The following is a 19,200-nucleotide window of genomic DNA, read 5'->3' on the forward strand; positions in this document are numbered from 1 at the left end:
GATCTTCACTCCAATCATAAACTATCTTTACAACAGAAAAAATACACACCATATTAATAACTAAATACATATTAATATAAATATCAAAAATAAAAACAATACCAATAATAAATAACAATACTAAATAAAGAAAAAACAAGAAAACAATTCATTTTGTTGTTTTAAATTGTGATTAGAAATGTATGTACACCTCTCGAATATTTAGAATTCAAGTTTCAAATGATGAACCAAAGTTTTGTAAGTTCAGTTAAACCACGGTTAAACATTATAAATTAAGTTTTTTCACCAACGAAAATTCTATAAAAATTTCGCTTTATTGCATAATTGTTACTAACTTTACAATTCATAGTTATGCATACAAACACTTACAACAAGTTTAGTATAAATCTAGAAAACTATTTTGTATTTTAAAAACAGCTACACTGTATATCAAAACTAACTTATCGGTCAAACTTGAAGAAGGAATCGCTTAAAATCTGCGAACATAAAAACCAACAAAGTACCGACATGCAGGGCGGATCCAGGAATTCAAAGAAGATACAGGCTTCTACAGATGAAGGGGAAAAGAACACATCACCACACTATGGTTTGGCTACAGTACCTCCAGATGGAAAAATGAGTTTTCCATAATATCAAGGGCCTAATTATTTTTTGTTCTTTATTTTGTATTAATTTTGCACTCTTTTTTTGGCAATGTGATGTACAAACTGATTTTCCCAAAGGACACAAAGAAAAATCTGAATCTGAAAACTGGCACTCAGACATTAATTTGAACGTAATTTTCTTTATATTTTCAATTCTTTATTTAAATTTTGGTTGGGGAGGTGCACAGGCCAACTGGGCTAACCTTTGGATCCGCCCCTGATATACATTTATGATGCTGCATGCTTACAAATCATAATCTAAAAAATATTTATATTTCTGAAGTTTATAATACTGTACACCAAGCCTTAATTATTTGTGCTTTATAAATAAATCTATTATTAATACAATATCCATTATTTGACTAATAATTCTGGATATCATTTATGACACACAAAAATGTCTTATCTGTTTCGTTTTTGTTATACTAAATGCATTAATTGATGTATGCATTAAACTTGACAATTTTAATTAGTTAAATAAAGAATTGAAGAATTTGAATAATAATGATTAATATAAATAAGTAATGGTTTAAATAATATACTTTTCTTGATTTTGTATTATTTTGTCAACTATGATGCTAAGTGTAACTGCAGCATTTTAACATCAATTAGTAAATATTAAAAATACAATACAGATTTCAAGGTTTAAAAAAATACATTACTGCTTTTTAAATTAATAAACGATAATAAATGAAAAGAACTAGGTTACATCTGCGTAGGTTTAAGTATTCAGAAAGACAAAAATATCTAGATTTTTTTTTATTACTCTCAACATATTTAAAAATCAGCACCAAATGAAAAATTAATACACTATTTAATAACACCCAGTTGGGTTATAAATCTAAATTATTTAATATTAAAATAATTATTATTTGATGAAATAAATCTGCAATTTATTTAATAATAAAAACAAAGAAGGCTTGTCTCATAACACAAGCAATTTTTTAAACAATGACTTCTTTTTTAGTTTCTTAATCTGCAATAATTTATCTTAAATTCAGACATGACATGTTTTTTGTCACTATTACACTTAATTCTAGTGAAGCACACATCCTTAAAAAATCACAACTTTCTTTGAAAACCAACAATAACAGCACACTTAGTAGCCTAAAATAATAATTTATTTGTAATTAATCATTTAATCAATCAATTAACTAATCTCATACAACAAAATTTGCAAACCAATATCAGTTTGTAGCACTTTTTACCTCTGAGAAAATAAATACACACAATATCCAGTCATTAATACTGGATTTAATACCTTTTATTTACCACACTATAATATAATGAACTAATACATCCCCATATCACTTGAAACCAACTCAGCCCCCTGGTTATTCAGCTGGGGAGGGAAATGATGGGGAAGGTATAGGACGGGGAGAGGATAGGACGGGGAGGGAATATAGCAAGTTGGAAAACATCAACTTGCTACAAGGTACAAGGTTGATATCATTGCATTTAGGGCTGAATTGGTCCAAGTTCATACGTGTCAACACACACTATTAATTATTTACAAAATTACAGCACAATATACCTAACAGTAAGATTTAAAGTAAATAAAGATGATCAGTAAAGAATAAAGCATAGGTAAGTAGATAAAGTAGATGTACATTAGGTGCTGAAACCAGAATTTTACAAGTCTGATCTAAGTAGCAATAGTAAATGTGTACATTTAATTCCAGTATTAATTATGCAAATTATTTCATAACTATTAGATGTATAGTTTTTTTGTTATTGTTATTTATTAAAAAATATGAACATTAATTATGATATTGATTTTATACATCGTCGATGAGGATCAAAGTTAAGTGTTAGCAAAAAGTTATTTGTAAGTAAATTTTATCAAAAGTCGTAACCTCAGATACAACCGCAAAGAACATGTCAATCGAAACATAATAACAAATGACCTTCATGAAAGACATAATTGTTGTTGAAACTAGAAGTAATCGGTGTGAGGAGATATGTTATAATGCTCACCATAATTGTAGGCTGGCGGCGGTACTCCCCGATCACCTAAATCATTATAGCCGAGAATTGGTGAATCTGAAAACAATTAAAAATATATCAAAATTAAATACAGCATACATTAGTATATGCAAGCAAACATCCTACATGATAGGTACACTACAAGATTTTTGTTTGTGAGACTTTGCACACCTGGTATGCATAGGGTGAAGTTTGTTTCAAAAATAATTGATGAAACAAATGAGGTGGGAGGAGGGGAGAGGGAACCCAGCTCAGTGGCCCTAACTAAAGTTTTCAAAAATTATATTTAAAATGGAGGAAAAAGGAAATCACTGTATATTCAGAAGTCTGAGAATGCCTTTTCCGGCCAACTGCTCATGCACGTACCAAGGTCTATCGACATAAACAAATATACACACAACCAACATAGGTTTATGTCGATTAAACTTTACTACCTTGGATACAGGCATACACAGTTCAAAATATGTAATGGCCTTACTTTACTTTTTAGTCTGATCAAACATTGTTTGCTGACAGACTCAAATGACTACTTAACACTCTGAAACAAATAGTAAATGGCCTCTAAAAAAAACACTTTCAATCTATTATGTTAACATCTTATAAAGCCATTAATTAAATTATTTTTCATTCAAATTATGTGTATTAACATATAATAATTATTCAATTAGTTTGTAATATTGAAATTTAGTGTGCTTGTATATTATTTACGCTGGTATATGATCAATAATCTAATATTAGTTATTAATGACTAGGTATGAAAAAAGATTGCAGATGGGGTATTTGACAATTTTCTTATATTTTCTTCACATCCTACAGGTTGGAACAATGCTTTATGAACTAAGTTTAATTATAAAGTTTTTAGGGAGTGAATTTACTTAGTAAAATTCCACCTAGCCCTAGCTACAGCTTCATTCCAACTTCAGTTTAAACATAATGCTATGTGTTTTATACATTGCCATGCTATTATATATAACTTATTTTGTCCTTCTTTCTTTAAATATAGAATGCAACGTTGCCCATGCAAATATGAGAAATATTATACAGTACTTTGATATATTAAGCAATTGTCAACCATTATTATTATATTGGTGATAGATAACCCAAAAGTGTAGGCAAGCTAATACTGTAGATAAAATAGCATATATTAAAAGATATGCTGTACTTATTAAAAAGTCAAAGACATAAAACAAATTAAATAACATAGGGTCATTCTGGCTCAAATCAACCACCATGCCCATGTGCCATCCCAGCTTGAAGGAGGGGAAAACTTTCAGTCTATGCAGCAATTTTCAACTTTTTATCTTTGTTATTCCAGGACATATAGCATCATAAAAACCATACAAAAGTTAAAGAAGCCATTACTGGCATGAAAAAATGGGATGGTACCTAAATTTCAAAAGGTTATGACTTAAAAACTGCAAGATAATTGAAGCTGAAATTTTTTATTCTTTCTTTTGACATATCAAGGTATTTTTTAAAGGAAAATTCAAGGGGGGAGGGGGGTCACATGGGAACTTTTAGATTTCTGGCTGATTTGAGCCGGAATGACCCCATAGGCAGCACTTCACAGTATCGGAATTTTAAAAATGTTATTTCATTAAACTGTGAATGCTTTACACTTATTGGACCGGACTTCATTATCCTTTATAAACCTCAGTGTCAGTATAAGTCTTAGAAAAAATGTTGGTGTTCACATGATCCCGGCACTAGAAGGTAAGCACCTTAACCAATAAGCTTCAGCTTAAGTCCTGATAAACACACAACTTTACACAACTTAATCTTGTTAATCCAAACAATTTCATCAGAGGGTTACAAATAGAACTGGCTTCCCTTGCAAAATCAAATTGCAATATTCTTATATAAAAAAGTAGAAATTTGTATATATATCATGACATTTTAATCCATTTCACAACAATTACTTTAAGTTAATGACTAGCTTTTCTAGTTACAGTTGAACGTTATACTAGCTATTTTAGGCCAATTATTAGGTAGTTTTTGTCACACGACGTTAACTTTAACGTTAGGACCCAACATGCAATACGATAACTCTGCCCCTTTTGTAAACAAATCGAAATATGCATGTGCAAACCCGTAACTAACGTACGTCAAGCACGTAAAATCCTGAAATTAACATACTCCGCAATGCAAGATGAATAAATTATAACGTCATCCGTTAACGTTAAGGTTAACGTCGTGCGGCGAAAACTACCTATTGAAGAAGATTAGTTGTGAAAGCATCTTTAGTCCCTTTCAGACAGAGCTGCAATACCGCAATATTGCGGTAAGCAAGCTGGCATGAGTTTCTGTCTGAAAGGGTCCATACGCTAATATGCCAGCTTACTTTAGGCCACCTTGCACCCTAATAATATTTCCGCAATATTGCGGTAACAGATACTGGCTTGCTTTGCCTAAAATGGTCTACTCAATATGCATAAACAAACAAGGTCGAAGTTGAAAACAATTGCGCGGTGGTATTTAAGCCACCAATGTTACGCCATTCTATAGGACACTTTCAGACAGAAAAGCATAAGATTACCGCAATATTGCAGTAATATAAGCACTATGTGAAAGGGTATACACTGATTATTATGCCGGCATGTTCACCGCAATATTGCGGCAACGTCTATTTGAAAGGGGCTACAGTGTGGGTGTGACAATATTCTGTTTCCTTCTCTTCTATAATTTTTTATAACAATTGTACTTCTCTCCTACTGAGTAAAAAAACATTTAAATATCTGTAACTGGCTATCTTTTTACGTGCAACACATTTAGTTATTGATAGAAACACTTCATGATATTTTAGATTACTCTCGGTGAAATTCTAGTTTAAGTTGAACTATGATTTGAAAAAAAAACAAAAAACGTAATGTGACCAGTATCAAGCTCAAACTCATAACCATGAGGGTAAAAGTTCAGAGAATTGCTGCAACAAACATAAAGATGATTCCAGCATTTTAGTAATTGCAGCCAAAACGCACAAATTGTTGGACTTTAACATTATCATAATTTGTGCAGAATTAATTAATAATTGTATATATAATTTGTATTGAATTGTATTTTGTTAAGACTTTGTTTTTGGTAATTTAGAATTTGCTGAGTAGAAATTGTGTACAAGGACCTACAGTTAACTTTATGTTGCCTTCTACAGTATTCTCCATTTTGTGGAAGAACACACAATACATCGCTATGATTGTCGGCCAACATAATAGACCCATTCTGCAAGGTTTGTTTATAGCCAGTCACGTGATATTTAGTGGGGATAACTACGGATAATTTACAATGTGATCAGTGTTGAAGTATAGGAAAGGTAATGTTATGGTTTCGAAAACAACGGCCCACCATTAACGCAAGGAATAAATGGCAAGGAAAGGCACTACGATTGTTCAAAATATTGTTTATTTACTTAATCTAGTGTTAATCTCTGCTTTTTATGCTTTGGAATTTATGTGATCTTTTGTATACCTAAACAGGCAGTAGATATGCAGGGGCCTAGGCCTAGCATTCCTCGAAAAATCTCAATATTTGGGGCCATTATCATTTGAGCATAGCAAACCATTATGGCAAAATTCCCAAGTTCCATCCAACTTGGCACAGTTTACTGGCATTCCAAGCAACATTATTCAACATTATAAATTGGTGCTTTACAGCAGAAACACATGTTTTCCTATTACTGAGTATCACTCGCGCTGCATGTTTACAATTGATACCCACTATACGTCACATGACCAATCTAGTAGAATGGGTCTATTACATGGAGAATGCAACACAAACAATTTAATGATCCACTCAGAAAGCAACTGACAATCAGCATCACCTCGTCAAGTGCTCAGAGAGAAGAGGCTGTGCCAGGCGACAGTCGGTAACCAAGTGCATGCCCGGCTTTAAACTAGAAATTATCATGCTTTCACTGAAGGCAGGACACTCAATAAAAGAATTAATAAATTTTAAAAATATTTATAAACACATGTGGCCAATACAATGTACAATACTCCAACATTGGGCAGGTGAAGTTGCTGTATGTGAGATGACACTATGTGTCTTTAAGTACAGTAGCATCAAATCACTGCCACAATGTTAAAATTGCCACACAGCTATAAAAGTGTGTCAATTATGCCATAAATGTGCTAAAGAAGTGACTATACATGGTTAACAACAAACATTTAAACAACAAGTTAGTCTACCAACACCTCATTTAATAACAGGTGCGCAGATTGCAAATTATAGAATAGAAAATGTGTAAGTGCAAAGGACTGTACCATGTCTGTAATGGGGGTTGGCATATGGCGTTACATCCTTGTTAGTTGCCCCGCGTCGACTGTTCTCCATCAGTTGTATGCTATCTGCCCCTGAAATCACACCGCACACATGTAGAGTAAATAAAGCCATCACCTCACATAAAAAAACCTACTCGAGAATTCCCTGATTAAAGTTGTTAAAGAATTCCCTGAATTATGTTAATATTAAAGAATTCAGACATCAAGAAAGCTGTTAATTGCTCACACAATAAAATTATAAGGGTTATCTTTAGAGATAAAATTAATAATAATAATAACAATAACAATAACAATAACAATAACAATAATAATAATAATTATTATTATTATTATTATTATTTTAAAAATTTGTAATGGTAAAAATATCAAGGATTAGTAGTTTTGCCAATGTATACACTTTGCCAACAGCTCCCTGAACATTTTGGTAGGTCGTTGTCCTCACATTAGGGAGCTTTCGATTTGTGTGACGACGCGACGCAAGAGCGGAATCACTCATGCGTGACCATCCTACCTGGCGTCCTATGTTCTCTGCATACATAGATTTGGCCAAATTGCGTTCCAGAATCCACTCGACGAGGTGACCACAATGTTCTCGCATACGCAGATTACTTTTAGTGACGTCATTACGCTCAACGTCCTACCGTCGTCGTGCAATCGAAAGCCCCCTATTTGTTTTCTAGATTGTAGCATGGACAAAGGTTACACAACACAACCTACATTCTGTACACCTTCAGTCTCCATTATATTCACAGAACTGGAGGTAAATTATATCAGCAAAAACCTTTGATGGGGAAACCATTACTAATTTTTGAAATCAATATTATTATTGAAACCCAAAATAATGAATATAATGAAAATAGTATAATAATATATTTAAGAGTAACAATAAACATATATAATATTAATATTTGTGTAAATAAGAAAATATAATATCAAAGGGTATTAAAAATAATAATAAAAATAACTGAAACAGTAATAATAATAACACTAATAATAATTCAAATAACAATAAAAATAATAATGATAATAATAATTGTTATGTTATTTGCACTATTTCTTTGGGGAGTGAAAATTAATTTTGAGTGCAAATGAAACTAATTCTGTATTAAATTTGACTTTTTTTTTTATTACATTTAATTGAAAAATGAAAATTATGTAAAAATTACTGTTATTTTCAATGAATGCTAAGTTTTACATCCAATAATAAAGGTAAGTTTTTGTTTAAAACCAAATTGATTATCAAAAAATGCAGTAAAAATTTTCAAATTCATGGGTAAAACACGTCCAAGTCGAAGACTGTGCACCGTGCAATTAAGGTCATGTGATTAACAAGCAGGCAAATCATGCAATTTTATTATAAAGGCGGGCAATTTCAATGGCCTGATCTTTCAGACTTCACAACTCATAATTTTGTTACTGACATGCTCAATCCAGAAACATACAGTTAAAACAGGTGGCCATTCAAATTTGTAATTAGTAACAATTTGTTAAATTATCATTTTCGTAACTGGAGGGTTACGAAACTTACATGAATATTTATTCATTTCTCTGGGTAAAAATTTTATAAAATTGTTGACTAATATAAAAATTGGATTTAATAGAATGAATTATTAATTTTTTATGTTTTTAGTGTATATGCTGTGCATGGTAATAAAAGCAGGCCATGACAAAGATATGAGATGTTGGGAGTATAGTCTGCAAAAATCAGCAAAAAACATAGCTTTTAAAGCCCTACTCACACTATCCAATATTATTTGACAAAAACATGTGACATACCTAAATATGGTCATAATGACATCACATCATGACCATATATAGGCACATCATGACTATATATGGGCATACAAGTTTTTTTTTTTGTCAAAGAAATTTGATAGTGTAAAAGAGCTTAAGAATATCCATGAAGTGCATTCTACACACCAATCACAAACACATTCACAAAACAATAATTCAAAATATTCACCTTTTAGAGATGAGGGTGTGTTAGAGGGACTGGATGGAATGAGAGAAAAGTGGACCAAATGTTACGCATCATTGCTTTGACGAAGACAATAAACACCCAAAAAAAATTACATTTTTTTCAAACAAATGTCAGACAATTAAGCTGTGTTCCATTGAGCCTGTGATTTGCCGTAAAATACGTTTTAGTGATCTGCTAACCCAAAATCAAATCGTTACTGATTTTTACAATTTGCCAATTTGTGATTTTTAAGGCCTTATCACAGGTTCACTAGAACACAGGGTTAATGAAGCAGTTGATGTTCTTTTTGGAGTGATGTTTATCAAGTCTGGCTAAGTTACAATTCCATCAAAGACAGGAGACCAATAATTTTCTACAGTGCATTTACATATTGATACAGGTGCAACCTTAAAGCTCTGTCCAGACTATCAAATGTGATATGCAGATATTTGGATGCATCATGCCCATATTTGGATGCATCATGCCCATATATGGATGCATCATGCCCATATTTGGATGCATCATGCCCATATTTGGAGGCATGCCCATATTTGGATGCATGATGCCCATATTTGGATGCATGATGCCCTTATTTGGATGCATGATGCCCATATTTGGATGCATGATGCCCATATTTGGATGCATGATGCCCATATTTGGAGGTATCATGCCCATATATGGGGACATCTCACAAATTTGTCAATTAAAATTTGATAGTGTGGACACAGCTTAACAGGTGGGAGTGAAAGCAAAGAGTATAAATAGAACAAGAGAGCAAAGTCCCGTTCGTAAAAACGTCACGCCTGTGTAGGACGCCCACTAACGGTTGTATGTTCCTTTTATTACCCAGTGCAGCGCTGTGCAGCGCGGTAGAAGTACGCCCGCTATAAACTCAGTAGGCAGAAAACAGTACAGTATCTTGTGGAGAACAGATAAACAGACAAACCGACCGTGCGCGGTGGAGTACTGGGTAATAAAAAACATACAAGCGTTAGTTGGTGTCCTACACTAGGTGCGTAGGGCGTATCGTTTTTTTTACGCTCTCAATGAGCGTTGTTGGCTCTCTTGTTCTATTTATACTCTTTGGTGAAAGCAACTAAAAAACTGAAACAAAAAATATAATTAAAGAAAGCATTCTACAAAATGAAAACAAATGCGATAATAAAAACAAAATCAATCGGTGAAAAAAATTATGATCAAAATATATCAAAAAAACCCATCAGAAATAAGTACTTGATTATCTTTAATTAATGACTTTATGAAGAAATTTATTATCAATTATTATCCAATATTACTATGAACATTTTTTTCCCTTGTTTATTACTCATGTAGTGTATTATATTTATTTATCATACCCTTAAATTTAATGTTCAAATATTATAATTCTTCTAAATAGTGTACCGCATCCTTTAATGCGCATAGTACCAATGTCTCTCTTGAAAGACAGTGCGCCACTGTAACTTGCATTTCGGCCCTACAGCTGAAACACAGGGAAAGTGGTCCAAAAGACTAAAATGATCTCAACTATTCATAAATGCACCATTCTCTTCTCCTTTGGGCCTTTTCTTAGTCAAGCCATTAGACCTATCACCCTCTCTTCCAAGTTCAGCCTTTCGCAATTGTTGTTTGCTTAATATAAAACCTATATTTTTTTATAATATTAATGGCTTCAATATTGTTAACATTAAATAATGAATAATCTTAAATTTCCTTCATGAAAATTGAATATATAGCCCAAGCATTCAGATTTACCATTTTTGTGTTATATGAAGGTGTGTTAACATGAATATATTGGGGTGGCACCATTTAAAAAAGTGAATGTTATAATGATTTGCAATCAAATTAATACAATACATATAAAATATAATACATAATATGAAAAATAAAAATTTGTAATTTGAATAATAATATTTGAGTATTTCACAATGAGCCAAAAAAAAAAATGCTTTTTGACTAAGGGGAACAAGCCAGCACTATAATTAATAGAAGCAAAGCATTATGGGATTATATAGTAACTACGCATGATGTCCCTCATATTTACCCATTTCATCCTCTTCAGGGGACTCTACGTCCCGTTGTTTCTTGTTCTTTTTCTTCTTCTTTGGCTTAGGAACCGCAATATATTCATCCTTCATTATGCGATAATATTTTGCAAGTTTAACAGCAAATATGATGCTTGGTATAAAGAAGAAAATACTCCAGCCCAGGGTGAACCAAATTGTGTTCTGTAAAGGAAAGATTATAATTGGGTTTTTTTCTAATAAACTAAACATAAAATATATTCCCGCACAAAATAATTAAATAATTTAAAATCGCATTACAAACAATACAGAATTTTAAAGTAAGCACCTTGCTTAGACTGAAGCCATCCTTCTAAACCAATCAATATTAAAGAGTCTTCATGGATCAATATAAAAGTGTCTTACACAGGACTCGATATTAAAATGGTATTAATATTTAAATTTGTCTTACCCAGGCATCAATATTAAAATCGCATAAAGTTCCAACAAACAGATCGTACAGGTTGCTGATCGACCCACATGGTGCCAACTCATCTTCAATCTGAAAAATATTTTTGTATTATTTTGATAAACTTTTTTACGACTATATTCTAAAATATTATAATTAACAGTAGATACTGATTGATAAAAGTATAAAAAAATTCTCTTGTATGTATTGGAGCCTTATGCTCCTTAAGTTCATTATACTCAAACAACAAACACACCACCCCTTCAACATACATATAAACCACGGTTTAGTGCAATATTTCACTGTACATGCACACCAACAGGCAGACCCTCCACTGCATCCCAACACATATCTTGTCATGATTTAGACCCGCTCAAAAATCATTTTCTCATGCCAGTCCTTGATGGGGCCGAAAAAAAAAAGAAGCTAAGCAAAAACACAGGGCGCTATCTCATTAGAAATTCGATAATCGAGATAATGTAAAGTGGCAAGCCTGGTATTTGTAATACCTCATTCTAATGCCCAAGAGGAGTGAATCTTTTCAATGGTTTAGAAAAACAAAACTGCCTTTCACCCAAATTTAGATCCAAGGGGAACCTTGTCAAGTATCCTAACCATCAAATTGGCACAGGAGGAGCCTAAAATGTATTAAAATCTGCAAAAAAAGGCCACCTGGGCTTATAACAAAGCCTAGTCATCAACTTCACCTGAGTAAGGTTACCTCTTTCTCATTCCTTAGCAATTTCATTTATTCCTTGAAGATGAAATAATGTCAAAATATTGAATCAAAAAACAATGTCATATATCCCATTTCTTGGAGTTTGTATTACTCTATATAAGAATTCTGCAAGTAAAATTGTATTATAGGTATGTATCAAATTGCACAATTCTAATTGTGAGAGGTGGCTACCACCAGTTTAACCAAATGAGCTATGCTGTCCTTAAGTCGTAAGCGCAGCTCATATCCCTAGTCCTAATGAAACACAATAAAATATCACTTCCATCATGAAAATGCAAAATAGGTATTGAGTAAGAATGAAATATTTTCCTAAATACCTCCATGGTTAGGTGATTAACATAGCTCTCTGTGTAGCGAATGAGTTTAGCTGCATACTCCTTGGTGCTATTCTTCACTGCATCTTGTGTTGAATCTTTTTTAATCTGATTCTCGGTATAATTTGCTGCTTTAATTGTCTTGCTTCCAGTGTCTTGAATTGCAGTGATTTGCACCTGTAAAGTTTCTGCTTCTTGTAACAAATCATTCTATGAAAAAATAATTATAATTATGTATAATATTAATAATAATAATTTATAAAGCGCCAATATCACTAAACTGAAGTAAAAAATCAAAGGCGCTGTGCATGTTCAGATGTTAAAAAGGTGGGTTTTGAGTTTGGTTTTAAAAATAGGTGAGTCGGTAATATGTTTTGGGAGGGAGTTCCAAAGTGTGGTAGCTGAAAATAAAAATGATCTGTGGCCGTAGGATTTGGTGTTAACTCTTGGAACAATGAGCAAATTAAGGTCAGAAGAACGGAGGGAGGATAAGGAGTCATATTTTGGAAGGAGTTTGAATAGGTAAGAGGGCTGTTGGAGTCACAGTGCTTTCAAAGTTAGTAGCAGAATTTTATACTTTATTCGTGAATTAATTGGAAGCCAATGCAAATTATAGATAATGGGAGATATGTACGATCGTCTAATGGTAAGTGTTAGAATATGTGCGGCTGAGCCTAAAGGTAGTGCAGAGAAAAGAGAGTTACAATAATCAAGATGAGAAGTGACAGAGGCATGGATTAAAGTGGTAGTAGTGTGCTTAGAGAAATATTTCCTGATGTTAGCAATATTGCGTAGGTGCAAATTGACTGTTATTTAAGTTTTTACAAGTCATCTCTAATTATCATTAGTATTATAAGTCATCTATAATTGTTATCTCTAAGTATTATAAGTCATCTCTAATTATCATTATTTTGCTATTTATATTCCTTGGCCCATGTGCCTAAATATAATATAAATCAAGGAATCAACTTAACAGGGGCGGATCCAGAATGTTTCAAACGGGGCCCGGGGGAACAACACATTTAGAATAGATAAGTGGGAGCGCTAATTTCAATATATGCCTTGAAATTCTAAAATTTAGCGGCAAAAATGGGGGGGGGTGTACCCCTACTGGATCCACCCCGCGAATAAACCAATCAGTCAGTCAGTCAATCAATCAATCAATCAAACAATCAATCAACCAACCAAATAATCAATTAACTAATCGATTAATCAATTAACTAATCAATTAGTCAATCAAGCAATCAATCAAAGATACAGAGTCTGTGTTGAGTTAATAAAGTTCAATACTGTAATTGCTTACTTTATGTAAGTTATTAATATCCATTTGAAATTATCTAAAAAAATAATTTCATAGCAATAACAGCAGTCACCACATAAAGTGCATACATCGGCCCTGTGCATGGATACTGAACAATAAGGCATAGGCCGTGTATGGGCGATTCCTTCATTTTCTTTTAAAAGGTCAAGAATAAAATGAAGGAAAAATTTAATTACAATGACCTTAACCCCTTTAAAAGTAAATCATCTCTTTCTTAAGATTATTATGTACCATTCCACTAAATGTTATGACCCATTCCTTAAAATTGCTAACAGACAGACAGTGATGAATACAAAAGCTGCTTGGCGGAGGTAATTAAAGGATGCTTAAAAAAATAATACCATTCCTAAAGTATTCTTTGCAAAAATTCTTTGTTACATTTAAGAGTTATTAAATGTTTTAATTGCATTTTTGTGGGGTTCCCCACAAACATTTAGGTACTGAACTGCCAAAAATAAATCAGCAGAATATCATTTATTTCCCCTTTAAGTTATATGTTTTTAAATATTTACCATTTTAACTTCAGTTGCTTTGGCTTGTTCATCAACTAAAATGATCTCATAAGATATATGGTACAGCTCATTCTTGAGAGTTGGATCCTGTAAAACAAAAATGAAAAACAAAATCAAAAGCTTGACTTTCTTCTCAAATATACTCCACATTCTCTTTGCAACCCTTCCAAATACTTCTCTCACAGAATATCCCCCCTTTTTTCAATCTTATACTACTCCTTTTCACTCCCTCCACTCCTCCTTGTTTATTCTTTCCCCTACCCCTTAAAGAAAAATCTTCATCCATCTGCTGCTCACTCGCTCTGTACGTCCTTTCTCTTCATATAAGAAAATCTCCAAACACTCATGAACTCTAAAATGCTGCTATCTTAGCTTTGGTGTAATAGTTTTCAATCCCTGAATGATTATTTATTCATATAATTCTCAATTTTCTTAGGGCCTTTTATCAATAAGTAATAAGGCACATTTTAAATTTACTAAATTATTACTTTCTTGAATAAAATACATGTATGTATACATACATGCTTACTTCATGAATCTTAGTCTGTGTCTGCTTTACCATTTTGGTAGTTTTTGATGATTAATTCAATTAAATTGAAATGAATTAAATTCATGAGCTTATTGTGTTCAGTAACAAATTATAACAAACAAATTATTCACCGTAAGATTATCTGCAGTTTGATTCAAGCTATTGGCAAAAGTTACCAGATCATTTGTCAAGGTTTGGTTGAGCTGAGAAAAATAAAAAGATGATTTATGATAACAAAATTATCAATTTCTACTAGAATTATAATCATATAATTTTACTATCATATTAGGTTCAGAATCAAAATTCATATAATTTTCCTAAAGGAAATTACATATTAATCATTCAAAGGTCATTCAAACATTATATAAATACAGACATTAAAAAAACACAAAGAAGAATAGGCCTAATGAAGAACACAATGTGACGATGGGCACGTAACAAATCGTTTTTAATCACGATCTGTTTAGACTGCACTGCTAATCAGCAGAAAGCGTTGCGTATTCTAGCGCTCACAGAGAGCGCAAATGTGGTACAATGCAGCGAGTACCAGGCTGTAACTGTCTCTGACCTTGTCCAATGTCTCTGACCTTGTCAAATGAAGATCTGATTACACAAAAATCACATAAACATGATCAAAGAAATACCAAAATTATTAGACTATTAAAAAACACAAAAAAAAAACAAAAAAAAAAACAGAATCTTCAACATCATCTAGATGTTACATTATTAGCTGTATACTTACTATTTCTTCATATTCTGAAATATTAAATTCAGCTAAGCTGGAATCTGCAATGATTTGATTTACTGAGTCCATAAGTTCATCTGTAACCAGTTCAAAATCACTCGTGTCCCAGTCCACCTCATCTATCAACTTGTTCACCTCTTCATTTAGATCATCAATTTCCTGTGACAGATAAATAATCAGCTAATTAAATTCAAAGGAAATATAACAATGATGTTGATGAAGGGGTTAGGGGGATGACTTGGATTTCCCCTTCTGATCTCACTGCTGGCACTGCTCTGTGAAGCACACACAGCGAATTTCACCAGTTTAGCCAAAGGAGGCAAGGCAAGACTTTTTGTTTATCTTGTTTAGCGAAATCACCGCCCACCAATAATGGTGATTTTGAATAAAAATAAAATTCTATTTTCGGGCAATTAGCCCACCCGTCGCTACAAAAAAAAATGGAAATTTCATTTTTTCCTTAATTTTTTAACCCCCGCCGCTGCCTCAAAAGATAAGATAAGTATATTTCTTCTTAATTACATAAATTTAAAGAATTTAACCATCCCATTACTGCACTGTTCAAATTCCACAATAACATTTTATATTTTTTATTTTCTCCTTTCGTCTGGATGTTTTTGGCAAAAATATTTGCTAAATGGAAAACCAAAATTTTGTTTTTATTTTTTCTCACCCTCCTCTGACGATCTTTAATAAAGTAAGTTCACGTTCTGGTGGAAGTGATAATTATTATGCCAACACAAAAACTGTGTTGCAAAATTACTTTTTAAATCCAGGGTATTTACTATATGTGTAGGCCTAATTTTCAACTATGACCATCCCATGCATTTGGTCAGAAAGATGGTAACCACAATGTGAAAGTAAATGCTTAAAGTAGGCCTATCATATTCAGTTAATTAAAGGTGAAGATGCTTAATCAATGTCTTCCTAAAGAGAGAATACAGAAAAAAGGTACCAGTCATATTGAGTTCATTCGATCATGTGGATTCATAATCACAGAAGCTACACAGGTGTTGATGTAGCTTCCTTTAGCGAATAATCGCAAATAATGGATTCTAGTTGGCGCTATCAGTTGACTGGAACAGTCGTAGGAGGGTCACCACGCGCAGGTTACACGCATGATAACCCCCCCCCCATTGAGTACAGTTCATTATTATACAGTAATTAACATGTGTCAGAGTAGTGAATGCATAATCTAATGTATACACAACATCTCTTACTTTCTGAATATCATCCAAATCAAACACATAATGTAACTGTAAGGCTTTGTAGGCACTTTCATTCTTTGCACAACTTTCCAAGATGCCAGTGACTGTTATGTTGTAGGATTGGTTGCCATATATTACATCACCAAGCCATGAGCCAGTATCTCCATCACACAGGAAGCCAGGCTGGTCAATTGTCTGACAAATAAAAAAAAAAAAAACATTTCGATTCATAGTGGTAATAATGTAGTACTAATCAACTTACCTCACCTCAGCTCAACTTTGTGAGGAAGTGTCTTGATTGGATTGTATCTGCGATGTACCAGCAGCCCTTGTGATCAAGTGGTATGACACTCACCTTGACAGAGAGAGATTGCAGGTTTGATTTCCACCGAGGGCACTTTTTGGTTGATAGGCAATGCCCGATACCATCTTTACATTACTATTCCTCTAATCCAACACTGTTTCTACCATTATTTGATTATTCATATATTTAGATGCCTTACTAATAATATGCAAAGTACATGTATGAATATTCATAGAACATTACTCCTACCTCTTTAAATATATCTTTTGTCTGCAGTGGTTCACAAACTTGATAACTCACACTGAAGACCAGGAACAACACACTCACAATCAACATAAGAAACCAAAAGAATACAAAGGAAAAGAAGACACCGCTGAAAGGAAAAGAGCCAATTATAATATTGTCCAAAATTACAAAAATTTAAGCTGGATAGGCATACACCTTCATCTTGTTGAAACTTTCAAGACAGTAATTCAGAGATGTTAATACTATAAAATGTCACTGACACCATGATAATATTTTTTCAATTTTTTTTTTTTACATTTTCATTATGTACATCATACTCTACCATTTCACATAATTATTAAGTGTGCAACTATACTTCTAAGTTAATTAGGCAAATTAGCCATAGCACACAAACTTTCAGTGGGTTATCAGAAGACGTGTGTGCAGCGTTGCAATCGTTGTGATTGGCTAGTTTAGGCCTGGCAGGGTAGGGCTAGATGTGAAGATTAGATTCCATAACTTTCCTAGGCATAGCAGTACCCTCCTTGCAGTATAACTTGGAATAGGCCTATACACATGCATCAAAATATCGGAGTGTGTACAGTGCATAAAATGAGATTTTTGTTTCCACGAAGAGGCACAAACTTTGCTTTACATGTAAACAACCTATGCTGGGTTTACTTTTATTGTTTTTATGACACAAACTTTGCATGCTAATCAACAGGTTAATTAAAGTTAAGAAAAGAAAAATAAATTGAACATTTTAATTGCTTAATGCTTTATTTTTGTCAAAAACATATGTCAAAAATAGTTAAAATTTCGATGTATTTTATGAAAACGGTGACGAAATACATAATGGCCTACGTTAAAGGATGTGGAATAATTTTAAAATAAACAAGTACAAATTTGTAATATATAAATAAATAAATAAAAGCATACTTACCACATCAGTACGTTACCACCAGCATTGGAGCATTTGGAACGATCCATTGGGGAACCTTGTTTGTACGTAAAGGTACCCATTGCCATACCACCAATGTTGAACATCACTATGAGCAGTATTGTACACGTTATACCAATAAATCCATATTTCCTGGGAAAATATAAAATTAAAAATGCATTAAGTTTATGAAGACAACTCATGGTGTACAGAGGCAATGATCCAATCATTTCACTATCCCCATTACAACCACCATCATCACAATCATCAACAATACTGTTTATTATTAGTACTACCATTATCATTGCCATCACCATTGCCATCATCATAGACATTATCACTGCCATCATCATCCTCATTATCACAGCCATCATCATTTCTGTTATCATTGCCATCACCACTGCCATCATCATCCATATTATCACTGCCATCATCATCCTCATTATCACTGTCCTCATCACAGCCATCATCATTTCTGTTATCATTGCCATCACCACTGCCATCATCATCCATATTATCACTGCCATCATCATCCTCATTATCACTGTCATCATCACAGCCATCATCATTTCTGTTATCATTGCCATCACCATCCATATTATCACTGCCATCATCACAGCCATCATCATTTCCATTATCATTGCCATCACCACTACCACCATCCTCCATTATCATTGCCATCACCACTACAACCATCCTCCATTATCATTGCCATCACCACTACCACCATCATCCATTATCATTGCCATCACCACTACCACCATCATCCATTATCATTGTCATCACCACTACCACCATCATCCATTATCATTCCCATCACCACTACCACCATCATCCATTATCATTGCCATCACCACTACCACCATCATCCATTTATCATTGTCATCACCACTAACACCATCATCCATTATCACTGCCATCACCACTACCACCATCCTCCATTATCATTGCCATCACCACTACCACCATCCTCCATTATCATTGCCATCACCACTACCACCATCATCCATCATCATTGCCATCACCACTA

General features: G+C 33.2%; 1 protein-coding gene across 9 annotated transcripts in view; it reads right to left on the reverse strand.

Moving 5' to 3' along the window:
- LOC117102297 (prominin-1-A-like) overlaps positions 1 to 19,200 on the reverse strand; it is a 61,005-nt gene that overhangs the window by 5,312 nt on the left and 36,493 nt on the right. For 4 of the 9 annotated variants that reach the window (XM_033242554.1, XM_033242551.1, XM_033242552.1 and 1 more), the window contains exons 12-22: positions 18,174 to 18,323; positions 17,255 to 17,378; positions 16,714 to 16,896; positions 15,491 to 15,652; positions 14,880 to 14,951; positions 14,220 to 14,306; positions 12,390 to 12,596; positions 11,337 to 11,426; positions 10,906 to 11,089; positions 6,887 to 6,976; positions 2,622 to 2,687 (exon numbers count right to left, since the gene is read on the reverse strand). In XM_033242554.1, coding sequence (XP_033098445.1) covers positions 2,622 to 2,687; positions 6,887 to 6,976; positions 10,906 to 11,089; positions 11,337 to 11,426; positions 12,390 to 12,596; positions 14,220 to 14,306; positions 14,880 to 14,951; positions 15,491 to 15,652; positions 16,714 to 16,896; positions 17,255 to 17,378; positions 18,174 to 18,323 — 1,415 coding nt within the window. Of the gene's footprint in view, positions 1 to 297; positions 2,688 to 6,886; positions 6,977 to 8,867; positions 8,897 to 10,905; positions 11,090 to 11,336; positions 11,427 to 12,389; positions 12,597 to 14,219; positions 14,307 to 14,879; positions 14,952 to 15,490; positions 15,653 to 16,713; positions 16,897 to 17,254; positions 17,379 to 18,173; positions 18,324 to 19,200 lie in introns of those variants that run through there. The other 5 variants (XM_033242555.1, XM_033242558.1, XM_033242557.1 and 2 more) reach the window with 3 other exon arrangements.

The sequence above is a fragment of the Anneissia japonica genome, unplaced genomic scaffold (genome assembly GCF_011630105.1).
Source record: "Anneissia japonica isolate Jap-2015-1 unplaced genomic scaffold, ASM1163010v1 scaffold165_len1371125_cov188, whole genome shotgun sequence".
Classification (NCBI taxonomy): domain Eukaryota; kingdom Metazoa; phylum Echinodermata; class Crinoidea; order Comatulida; family Comatulidae; genus Anneissia; species Anneissia japonica.